Source organism: Microdochium trichocladiopsis (genome assembly GCF_020744255.1).
Source record: "Microdochium trichocladiopsis strain MPI-CAGE-CH-0230 chromosome Unknown B0I36scaffold_3, whole genome shotgun sequence".
NCBI classification, from domain to species: domain Eukaryota; kingdom Fungi; phylum Ascomycota; class Sordariomycetes; order Xylariales; family Microdochiaceae; genus Microdochium; species Microdochium trichocladiopsis.
This window is the reverse complement of record NW_025763546.1, coordinates 2480367-2491718: the sequence shown is the minus strand read 5'-3', so window position 1 is coordinate 2491718 and position 11352 is coordinate 2480367. Positions and strand designations below refer to the sequence as shown.

The 11352-nt window shown below is 57.9% G+C and overlaps 6 protein-coding genes across 6 annotated transcripts; 2 read left to right on the top strand and 4 right to left on the bottom strand.

The window, feature by feature from the left end:
- Window positions 1-5: 5 nt before the first annotated feature.
- On the top strand, window positions 6-239 carry B0I36DRAFT_318124 (uncharacterized protein). Its single transcript, XM_046153249.1, has one exon. It carries the CDS (start codon window positions 21-23, stop codon window positions 201-203), a length of 183 nt encoding a protein of 60 aa, XP_046015432.1. The 5' UTR covers window positions 6-20; the 3' UTR covers window positions 204-239.
- A 1093-nt stretch (window positions 240-1332) lies between these two features.
- Window positions 1333-2372, top strand: B0I36DRAFT_91222 (uncharacterized protein). The gene has a single exon (XM_046163573.1). It carries the CDS (start codon window positions 1476-1478, stop codon window positions 2196-2198), a length of 723 nt encoding a protein of 240 aa, XP_046015431.1. The 5' UTR covers window positions 1333-1475; the 3' UTR covers window positions 2199-2372.
- Window positions 2373-2547: 175 nt separating this feature from the next.
- B0I36DRAFT_360723 (uncharacterized protein) lies at window positions 2548-4042 on the bottom strand (the record flags this gene model as incomplete). The annotated part of the gene is made up of 2 exons (XM_046158365.1): window positions 2548-3331; window positions 3468-4042. 2 exons carry the CDS (start codon window positions 4040-4042, stop codon window positions 2548-2550), a joined length of 1359 nt encoding a protein of 452 aa, XP_046015430.1.
- A 309-nt stretch (window positions 4043-4351) lies between these two features.
- Window positions 4352-4825, bottom strand: B0I36DRAFT_91211 (uncharacterized protein). Its single transcript, XM_046163572.1, has one exon. It carries the CDS (start codon window positions 4662-4664, stop codon window positions 4422-4424), a length of 243 nt encoding a protein of 80 aa, XP_046015429.1. The 5' UTR covers window positions 4665-4825; the 3' UTR covers window positions 4352-4421.
- A 161-nt stretch (window positions 4826-4986) lies between these two features.
- On the bottom strand, window positions 4987-5530 carry B0I36DRAFT_360722 (uncharacterized protein; the record flags this gene model as incomplete). The annotated part of the gene is made up of 3 exons (XM_046158364.1): window positions 4987-5127; window positions 5230-5375; window positions 5449-5530. 3 exons carry the CDS (start codon window positions 5528-5530, stop codon window positions 4987-4989), a joined length of 369 nt encoding a protein of 122 aa, XP_046015428.1.
- Window positions 5531-7397: 1867 nt separating this feature from the next.
- B0I36DRAFT_347132 (uncharacterized protein) lies at window positions 7398-7778 on the bottom strand (the record flags this gene model as incomplete). Its single annotated transcript, XM_046156536.1, has 1 exon — window positions 7398-7778. One exon carries the CDS (start codon window positions 7776-7778, stop codon window positions 7398-7400), a length of 381 nt encoding a protein of 126 aa, XP_046015427.1.
- Window positions 7779-11352: the final 3574 nt, after the last annotated feature.

The following is an 11352-nucleotide window of genomic DNA, read 5'->3' as shown; positions in this document are numbered from 1 at the left end:
TGCCACTCGCAGTTGGCAGGATGGCGCGGGCCTGCCAGGGAACATCGAGTCAGGGGACCACTGCCAGGGTTCCAAGGTTGTTTGCCAGTGGTTGGCTGGGACTGTTGGGAGTCTGGACAGTCCGGAACCGGGCTGCCGTGATGGGGTTCTGTTTCGTGATGGCCTTGGGCGATGTTACAGTTGGGCTTGTGAGGACTGCGTAAGCGTACCTACATACGGCCTCGAAGCCTTGCTTGAGGTTAGTGAGTGGTGCGTTGCGCGCCTTCATACGCGTACCCGAGGTCACTCGGGTGCCTGCAAGCAGGAAAGGGCACGGGCTGCCCCTGCCCTGCTCATCATGAAGCAGTTCTGGTCGAAAACAGCTCACGCCTCGACGCCTGCGCTTAACAGTGTTTGCAAGGTTTAATCCCGTGTCTCATCCACCCTGGGGCATACCATTCGCAACCAAGCGTGCTATCATAGTGCGCCAGAGATTACCTGGGAGTGCCCGCTGGTCCCTGCCGTAAGTCCTCAAAGTCAACCTCCCGTGGTGGCCCGGACTGGCTGACCCGCGGTCCCAGAAACAGATCGCCATAGCTTCAACTATCGCAATTTACAAGCCGCCTTGCGACGCGCGGCCCGTCGGGGGGAGCCTCCTTGGGAGAGAGCGCCCTTCGGCCCAACCAGAGCATCATCACATCATCACTACCTTAGTATTCTGCCGCGCCTGTGCCACGGCAAAGAAGAGCGTGTGATCACTGGGACCTGGTGACGCCTGCCCCCATCATGACCTCGAGGGTCCGGCACCAGAACTTGCGATTGCATACAACCCATCCCAACGTGGTTGTCACACCTGCACAACCCTCCGAACGTACCAGGATCGGCAACGACCAGGGTGGCGGGTCTCGTCTCCACAAGACAGCCCAGCTAGAGATGCCGGATTTCCAGGCGTGACGGCTCACGGCAGTGTGTTTTACGCATCGCTGTGACTGAGTGCCGCAACAGAAGCGCTGCCAAGCGTGCCGTCCCGGTCTGAGCGGGACACGGAGCCTCCACAAGCTCGCCGGAGTGCCCTACGCTTGACGCTTATTGTGCGTACGTCACCCACCTCCTGTCCGCCTTGCATAGCCCCTGCCAGCCAGGCACGTTGCCAACAGCCTTGGAGCAAGCAGTAGCGCCGCAACCCAGCTCTCGCTCTCCAGGCTCCCATTTGCGAAACCACCCTCGGCGACGGAGGTGCCCAAAGGGGTTGCGCGCGCGCAGGCGCGGTCTTCTTCCTGGAGGATCTGGCATCACTCCGCGCGGAAAATAGCTGGAGACCCTGATGAGATCATCTCATCTGGCTCTGGCCCATGGCGAGCCAAGAGGGCAACCATCCCTGCCTTGTGACACACGAAGGAGTGACAGGAACCAGATGACCGGGATCGACAGCGAGCATCGTGCATGTGTGCCCTGGCCAGCTGAGTTCGAGCCCTGTCCTGCCGGCCAAGCCCACCATGGCTCCCTGCGTGAGCGGGCGACACTGCATTACCATGACAAGATACTGCTGGTCTTCTTTTGCCCCGTCGTCGATTTGCCCAGAGCCACAGGTTCAAGCATGCATGTCTTGGCTGCTGCTCCGATCTCTACAGTTGTGGCTGCCCATGGAGGGCAATGTGAGACTCTCCCACATGCAGATGGATGATCGGCAACGTTGGAAGTGTTTGGTGTCCGATCCGTCTGGGCACTCCATCAAGCACTCCATCGATCAAGCCTTGTCATCACCGCACTCGGAATTACGACCATGCTGGCGAATTGTGCCGTTTCTCGTTTGGTGTTTACATATACCACAAGTTTGTATGCCATTTACTAGAGTGGCCAAGTGCTGTCATCAGCACCCTCGTTCTCGGGAAGATCAAAGAGCGCTCTGCCATGCTTGCATTCGCACCATTCGTGAGGCTGTGTACAATTATAAGACCCAGAGATGGATGTCTCGGCACATGGAACCAGGCCTTGTTTGTCGACAGTTCCCCACACCCACCCGCGCTCCACGGCAGTCCGGCATGCCACTTTATTCTTTCTCTTCAGAGCACGCGAGATGGATCGCCGTAAGCTCGGTCTTCCCGTCAAAAACTCAATTGATTCCGTTAGTTTGCGTCGTCACTGTGCCTTGGCGTGCATGTGCGTGTGGACTGTGCGGCCTATGTCTTCTTGACTGCTCTCCATGGCCAGATGAGTAAAATGCAGATAATTATGTTCCAGGGTGATAGCTATCAGTCATCTCGAATTAGAATCCAACGCATCATGCCGCAGCATGGCTTAGCTCATCGTAGAACGAACTAGCTTCTATGATTGTAACTTGCTGCTCTTGAATCATTTTTGCCCGCTCATTTTACATCATGATCTGTATTGTCTCCTTGTGCAGGCAAACACCATGTGGCAATGCACAGAGATAAAAGCAGATGGAGGATTCTGTTATCGAGATGCTGCTCGCTCGCAATTTGGGTATCTTTGATCTTGCAAAAAAAGGAAAATAATTTGAGAGTGGGGAAAAAATCCAACATATGACCTTTATGCCAATCCCCGTGCCTAAAGCTCGTCAAGGACTCTCAGCACGTCCGGATCTGGTCGGTCCTCCTGTTGCCGTGCCCGGAAAGCCTCCGTGACTTCATCAATCAGTCTTCTTAAACCACCCACGGCATCATCCTCATGACAGCGTTGCTCTGCCTTGCTCTCAGCTGGGAGCGCGTCACCGAGGGTGTCTGGGCCAACATCTCCCCCCGAGTTTCCCGTCGTTACTGGCCTGTGTACGGCTGAGGAGTAGACCGAAGCCCCAGCTGAGCTAATACCTGATGACAGTGCCGATGCTGCTCCCACTGCCGCAGCTGTGGTGGACGCGGACAGAAGCTCATCCTGGTGGGCGCCCAGCAAGACTAGCAGCAGCATGATGATAGCAGTGGTAACAACTACCACCCATATGACCCTGAGGCGCTTCCTTGTGCGCACTCGCCAGTCCTGGTCCGCAGCCTCCCACCCTTCTACGCGCTCGCGCACACGGTCTACGCGCTCGGTCAGACCTTTCGTCTTGTCTCGACCAACAGTGATGCGCTGCTGTAGGCTCTTGATGCGGTCCTGGTGCTCGTCGAGCTCGCCAAATGGCTGTATCTGGGCCTCGATCTCCTCGGTAAGCTCGCTCGAGTCGTGCTTGAACGATTGGGCGAGATCGCTGGACAAGCTTGCGAGCTCGCGCAAGGCAACAATGGTTTGCTGGAGGGTGCCGAGCCGCTCGAGAACCGAATAGTACGAGTCGTCCAAAGTTTTGGTCGCGTCATTGGAGAAGGCGCTCAATTCGGCCAGAGAGGTTCGGAGCGCGCTGTGTAGACAAGCAACTTGGTCAGTTTGTGGGCTTTCAGCGTCTCAAGTACTTGCAGCTTCCCTGCACAGCGGTCGTATCTTGCTGTTGTTCGCGCCAGCAGAAGGAAGTGCAGTACCGGCTGTGCATCACTCACTTTGCACGACTGATAGCATCGGCCCGTTCCCGGAGCAGCAGTGCCTCCCGCTCCGCCTTTGTCTTCCCCTTCGCTCGTCTCTGTATGTCCCCAGCTATCACTCCGGAAGCAGCATTCGAAATGTCTATCTTGCCAGGACCAGCTGCACCACCTCCACCAACTAGACTCGGCCGCCGACTGCGGTCTAGATCGCTGCCAAAGTATGAAGAAGTTCGCTCTGAGCGTGGCATGTCCGCTGATGCGCGGCCAAAAAAATGGTGGCCTCCCGCCGAGCCTGGCACTGGCAGGAGCTGGTTCACGAGTCCGGAGCGGTGCTCATCGCGGTCCTTGTGGGTGTGGTGTCCATGGTGGTGTTGATGATGGCGGGGAGAATGCCGGCGCTCGTCATGATCTTTTAGGTCGCGGCCTCGAAGCTGCTGTTGTTGACGGTCTTTGTCATTGTGCCGGGGCAGGCGGACCGGTCCTGCGAGCTCAGTCAAGGAGCGCTTGATCTGGTGCCGAGGTTGGCGGTGCTGTTTGGTGCCCTCTGCAGTGTTTGTGGATGCTGCTGGCAGCGGGCTGTTCGCCTGGGCCATGGCCCCTCTGGCTGCGTGAGAGCCTTTCAAAGAAGACTGCGCAGGAGTTGTGTGCCGTGCGTGCTGCGTTCCTTGCCTCTGCTGCTTGAACGCAGGTGTAGGGGAGATGCAGTGATGGGTTGTGTATGCGGGACCAGCTCTTCCCAAGGGTTGTGCTTGGGTCCCAGCCAGCGGCGTCATACCTGCCTGGGTCGTCCCAGCCAGGGGCCTGACCCACTATGGTTGCACCTGGTGCTTTGGAGCGTCCCCGTCTTCCCACACTTTCACATGCATGCAATATGTGCAGAAGTATAATTCATTAATTATGACCTCAAGTCGTGCGTCAAGTCAACTCAACACGAGGTCAAGCCAGGAAAGTCTTTGCTTCATTTCCAAGGACTCAGCCCAGAGCTTTATTCTGATTGCATTGTCTCATGATCATCTTGAACCGAGTAATGTCTCGGACACTCTGCCAAATATAGGAGCGGCACCATTTCCAATCCTGAGAATCGCGCAAAATACAGCCATGTTCCAGGCACATCGCGCATAGAGGTGGTCCGGTAATTTCCTTCAAAGCCTCCGCCACACACACAGGCGAGACTTGAAATTCTCGCAGGCGGCCCCGAAAGCAAAAGATCGCCATTTCCAGCGAGTCGAGCTGCGAGTTTGGAGGCTGGTGCAACGATACTGTTCCCCAAACGACACCCCGAGCTCAACGAGGGCCTGTCGCTTGGTCGTGTACACCCACGGGGTCATGGGTCTTTCCCTCGGCCGTGCCAATGTCTCCTGTTCGCTGAGAGGTTCGGCACGGAGCATAGCCTATGCCTGCTTCCTCTTCGGTCGTTCTCCGGAGCTGGCTGCAGGAAGGCACATTGGGTCTTGTGCCTCTTCTACAACTACAGGCCTGCATCGGCTACAAGCTCGTCTTGCTGCGTAACCAAAGTCTGTGAGTTCCATGACTGCAACTAAGAGTTGATGAGCTTGTTGCGCTTCTCCTTGCGCTTCAGGCGCTCAACCCGCTTTTTGTGCATCGTCGCAGCCATCTTCTCGTATCGCTCCTTCTCAGCCTTGGCCTCGCGCTTGTCTTTGATCGCTTGTACTCGTCTCTAAATGGGTTGGAAGATCAACTCTGGTCAGCATTCCTGCATTATGCGATGCCGTACCCTGCCAATGTGGCAATAGGTCTGTATCGACTTCGGCAACCATACCTGACGCTCTGCCTCCTTCTCATCCTTCATCTCCTTCTCTTTCGCCTTGGTGGCGGCCAGTTCGGCGCGCGCCTGCGTGCGCTTCGCGAATGAAGTCAACCCCGACGCCGGGCGGAAGGCCTTTCTGGGGGCGTGCCATTGCTTGCCTAGGTCCGGTGAACATTGTCAGTGACAGTCCTTCGCGGCCGGCCGTTGGGCCATCTGGAAATCCCCGCGTACCGTTCCTGCGCATGCCTTGTGCTGGCACCGCAGTCTCGTCTTGCGTCTTCACCGGCGCATTTTGGGCTTGCTCGGAAGACATGATGGTGTGTTTCAGATCAAAATCACCGGGCAGCGATTGGGAGCTGGGACTGAAGCCACGAATGGGTGGGCGGTGGACGGGCTGATGCGCACGTGTTTTCGTCTCGTCACAGAGTCTGTTCGCCGTGGTGGAGTCGGATGGATGTGCCAGATGGGACCGAAATTGCAGACACTCCCGGGCTGTTTGTTGTCGTGCTGCCAGTTGCGTGAGGATTGGATGATCCCTGAATGTAGGGTAATGCAAATCTCGACGGGTTTTTTTTTCTGCCGTTACGATCAGGTGCTTCAGTGCTCCATGACCAGTAGCCGTCCACAAGAGCAAGGCGGTGAGCGTGGGGCCTGCCCCAATCACAGTGGGGACTTCGTCCGAACCGCGGATTGTGACATTCGCCATGCCCCAGTGCTCCTCCACTCTGAACAATCGCTCCAGGGTCCCCTTTCTCACCGCCCAGTGATGCCGGCTCCGCTGGCCCTTTCCTTCTTTGGGCAGTGCCTGAACGGGCCGAGGCTGGCTGACGGGCGTCAGCGACCCCATGGACGGACCCTAAATCGCGCGCATGTTCTCGTGTGCCTTCTTGCCAGCTCGCTTGCGGGACCGAGTCGTGACACCCAAACTGACCCGGGAAAGTCGGGGTCTGGGACAGAGGCGCGCCAGGTGCGCTGGCATTGACTCGTGGGCATGACACTCAGCCGTCGGCCGTAGCTCAGCAAGCAGCCTGCGCCCCCGGTCCCGTGTAAACACCAGGGACAACTCCTCATAGACTTGCAAGAGAGCTGCTAAGATGATGAACTGGCTCTCATCTCATTTCTAATCATGCAGTCCTAGACAGCTGTCAGACTGGTCCCAGCTCAGAAGCAGACTCATAGCGACCTCGAAGACATGGCAAATTGCGTGGCATGAACTGCAGGTGCTGGAATGCTGATAGCCACAACCAGTGGCGATCAGGGTCCGCATCTATTTGCCTGGGCCACGACCAGAATAGTGGGTGAAGCCGCGGAAGTTCTGGCACATTCACCACTGATTGCTGCGCCAAAATGATCAATCCGGCTTACAGTCGCCGTCAGCCTCTATTCTCGGCCTCTGCACCGGGGGCCCTGATGCGGATCAGCATGAACGAACTCAAACAAGGTGCCTTAGGAGATGCAGCTAATCCTGTGTGGTGCGCGCCCCGGTCAGCCTAGTGGAAGGACACGATACGATACGAGCGAGACGAGCTCGGCAGCTTAGGCGCCCTCAAGGTCCCATTGGCCAATTCCTTCAGCTGTGCCTTGCATAACTTCTAGCATCAGGGCCGTGCAGCGTTTTCGGGCATGTCCTTGCCTTTTGCACTGATACGAGGTGTTCATATTATCCCATCCAAGCCCCGACCGCCCCGTCTTTTTGTGCTCTCTGGCATTCGCTGAGGCCGCCGGGCAAAGCAAATATAAACATTGCAAGGAGGCCCTGCCTATGGAGACACTTTGTCGTCATGGGGCTGCCGATGTACCGTGGCGGCTTGAAAGCCCATGTCGGAAGCAATCAGAGCGGTCGGAGGCCGCGTGACCCTCGTCAGAGCGAGCCGCGGCCCTTTCATTCTACCTTTTGGACATGGCTGAGCTGGAGCAACACACGCACGCAGGATGCAAGTTCTCGCGGCTCATCCAGACATATCCAAGCCGAATCCTCTAACAGGCGAGCCATTTCAAAGTCTGGTGAACGGGGCTGCGGCATCGCCGTTGTCCGTCCATGGAAACAAACATGACGGAAATCTGTTTCTGACGTGCACTCAATGCACTAGGCCTAATGAAGGTCGAGAAAGTGGAGGGCCACTCCGAGCGAGGCTGAGCATCCAGATCGTCCATCCGCCTGTGCCACAGGGTGTTTTCTTTTAACGGTATTTGGACATGAGTACCTTAAGGTATGCATTATCGACAGCACAGCAGAGAGACATCGCGCTGTGCCATTCCCATGGACCCTGCTGGATTTGTGCTCTTGCGTGCCTGGTGGGTTGCAAAGCTGGCTGTAGGATTGCAGGCGACCTTTGAGAGCGCATAGTCGACCCTTGCATGGCGAATCTGGTACCTTGCAGGAAACAATCATCTGCATTGCCCAGGGTGTCTGCCGCTAAGCCGCGAAGAGGCAACCCCTGACCGCCTGGCGAGCCTGGGTCCCCGAGGGCCGCCAGCAAAAAACCTTGAGCGTCGGGACGTGAGTGGCCAGAAGCCTGGGCAGGACTTGCAAGGTTGCCCAAAAAGATCCACCTGCACATGCGGAGATGTCTGTGCGCGCCCTGGGTTGCGCCGGCCGAGCAGGCCCAGGGGCATCCGTCTGGCTTGAAACGGGTTTACAGGCTGGTTGGGCCAAGATGTCGGCCATTGCTGAAAGTCGACGGCGCGGACGGGCTGGCTGGGGATACAAGCCACGGGCGGCCAGACCAACACAAGACAATCCATCGGCTTGGAGGTGCTGATTCGGGAGGCGGCGCCCTGCTATTTGCTGCCGGGAAACCGCCCTGCAGGCCTGGCCAAGGGCATGTTATCTAGCATAAGCCGGATCTACCAGGGTGCAGCCGAAAGAAGCCATCGCCGCACGGAGTGATCCAAGACAAACCCACCATGGTAATGCAGACGGGCGGTAGCCAAGCCTCAACCTGGCAGGACGCATGTCGACTGCTCCAACTCGCCTCGCGGGCCGGACTGCGCACTCAGGCCTGGTACTTTGAGGGCTGTTTCTTCGCATGATTGCCTAGGTGATTGTAGAAGCAGAAACGTGGAGAGCCAGCTTATATCGAGAGCGGTCGAGCACGTTTGACATTACGCAGTAGCCGTGGTTCACCGATTGATTGGCCAGTATGGACCATTCATGCAAGGCGAAAAAGGAAGCATCTCAGATTCACGACCAGGCGTGCGTGCCCTATAACGTGGCTGCGAGTGCCTGGCGATAACGAGCTCGACAATTGCAGGTCGGTTATGAAGGGCGGCAGGTCTCGGCAGCCGAGGACAGAGACGCCTGGCGAGAAGAGCGTTGGCAATGACTCGCCAGTGCAGCAACTAATCGCGCAAGCCTGAGGCAGCGTTCTGTATCAAGCAGGATTGTGAGAGATGGTCGCATGCACCGCGAGCACGCCTGCACGCATGCACGCAGAATGGTCGCATCCATGCAAGGACAGGCGCAGACCCGGCCAAGGCAAGGTGGGCAGGGCCTGCTGCCGCGATACGGGCGAGGGAGCGCCTGGGGGACCAAATGGGCGCCCGCGCAGTGGGGGGGATCCCCAGGCCGTAATCTGCACACTGTGAGGGTGCAGCTGCACGCGGGCGCCCACGCTGCCTGCTGAGCCAGCCCAGCAGCGCCCGGTCTGTTCTGGCCGCGCCATCCACTCCCGTCCGCCGCCGTCGCTCTGGCTGGCTGGCTGGCCCGGCTGGCGCTGCTCGCTCACTCCTTTCCCTTGCGTCTCTGCCCTCCACCCACTCGGCCAGACACCGCTGCCCGTTGCTCTTCCATCACCATTCCCACAACAACCTCAACCAGCATCGACACCCTTCGCCTCAACCACAACCACCACTTGGTTCAGCTCCAGTCGCCCTGCCTGTTGTCTAGCGACAGGCTTCGCAACTGGTCCTGACCGTCCGCTCCTTTTGTACCATCGCCGCTTTTGCCTTCTGCCACGCCACGCCCCGCCGTGCTGCTGCTCGCACACCATCGACTGAACCATCCGCACACGTCTTCTCCAGTCGAGACTTTACCGCTACTACACCCCCATTTTTAAGACGCCTCAAACGTCGACATTGCAGCATAGCGCCTGTATTCTGGGTCATCCGGGCCGGGAACACATTCTGTTGCAGGATCAACTCAATCGGTCTCGCGCAACTCGCGTCCTCAATGTCACACTTGCATTCGGCGAACCACGACTAGGGACGTCCGCCTTTTCTGCTTCGTCTCGTCTCGTCTCGTCTCATCTTCGCCTGGGCACGTCTCAGTGATTCATGGGAGCCTTGGCTGGCCGATAATTCTATCTCAGGCTGCAGTGCAGCTTGGAATAAAAATGGCTACCACAACAGCCGATAGCACCTTCGAACTACCGGCTGTTGGGCTGCCGGGCGAATCGCCAACTCGCAACATCCGCATCCCGGCGCCCATCAAGATCGAGAACACGTCATGCTCTCATCCAAAGTCCCCATTTGGCACGTCTCCGGATCTCTCGCTGCCACCGCCAAACCCTCACTTCGTCTTTCCCGCGCGGCAGGAACCCTCTTCCGCTCCATCTTCGTACTCTAGGGCGACCGGACGGCGCACTAGGTCCGCATTTGAGCCTGCCGACCGACTGCCGGAGATCCTTCAACAAGGGACTGATCGCAGCCCGAGACCCTCGCCTGGCCTTCCTGAATTCAGCTTCAACCCTGGAGCCTCTCTCGCACCAGACAGCACAGCCCGCCAGCCACGATCTCCTGGGCGCTCGCCTGCGTTACCGGACTTCTCATTCAACCCTGGTGCGAAGCTCGACGATCAAGACTCCCTGCTCAGCCCTCCAAAAACACCGCAATCTCCACACGTGCCACCGGTCCGCCATGGACACCGACGTGGTGCCAGTGAGTTTGTGGGCGGCAAGCTCCGGGCTGGCGAGTCAATCACAGTTATGAGCACGAGCCCTACCAAATCAGAAAGCGGCTTCGCGTCTCCTCACCTCAAGCCCTCTGATCCACCCGCTCGCAGACGTGGTCACCAACATCGCCGCTCTGCAGCCATTTCGCAACACGACCTCACGATGATTCTCAAGCCTAGCAACAACTCCTCCCGGGGCAGCAGCGCCCCGACCAGCCCAGCCGCGCTCAAACCTACCTCGCCATTATTGAGCCCACCTGGAATGGAACCACCGATGCTTGACAGTGAGAGCAACGAGCCGACAACTCCTCTCGAGTCTATGGCAGCTGAACCTGAACCACCGGTCCAAGCCCCCGAGCCAGAAGCCGAGACCCCTCCCAAACCGGCCCCGCGTGCTCGAGTTGGATTCTCCGACACCCTCGAGTTCATACCTCGCCCATTGTCGCTCGTCTCGACAGACACCACGAGCACATTCGCAACGATCCGACCTGGTGGCCATTCTGCTTCCAACAGCATCTCCTCCATTATCTCCCTCGGCGGAGCCGTGGTTTCAGATCGGGACTCCGGGAATCTGCTCGGGTCAGTCACGTCCGCACCGAGATCGAATTCCCGACCGAGCACTGCCGGTGCCGTTCTTGAGAACACGCCCACTATTGCGGTGCCTCCTATTGAATCCATGTCACCTCGCCGGCGTAATTCGATTCCCCTCTTGATTGGGTTGAGTCAAGACGATACTACAGAACCATCAGTGTCTACACCAACCAAAACACCAAAGCGTTGGTCCTTTTTCGGGCTCGATCCTTTCACTGGCTCAAATGCCCTGAGTAAGGGGCGACCGCACAGCTCGGGCTCAGACAGCTCGAGAACGTCCAATAAAGTGACGACTCCCGAGCTCGAGCCTGACGCGGCACGGGTCGACGTTGTGGAAGAGGTCACTTCGAGCGTGAAGAAGTCATCTGGCAAGAAGAAGAAGCAAAAGAAGGTTCGTGCCTGGGGCACTTCAATCTTGACCCGAAAAGGCAAATCCCGTTCGGCCAAGATGATAGCTGGGCGCCGTCGGTCCCTGACGCCACCACCACCAAGAATAATGTTTGATGACGAGGCTTACGAAGACGAGCCTGACGGAGACGACCTGCCTCCATTCGCCCCCATGTCTGCAGCCACATTCCCAGTAGCGTCACACAAGATCACGCGCCCCAGATCGAGTTCCGACGACGAAGCCTCGTACCAGATGATTGATTTGG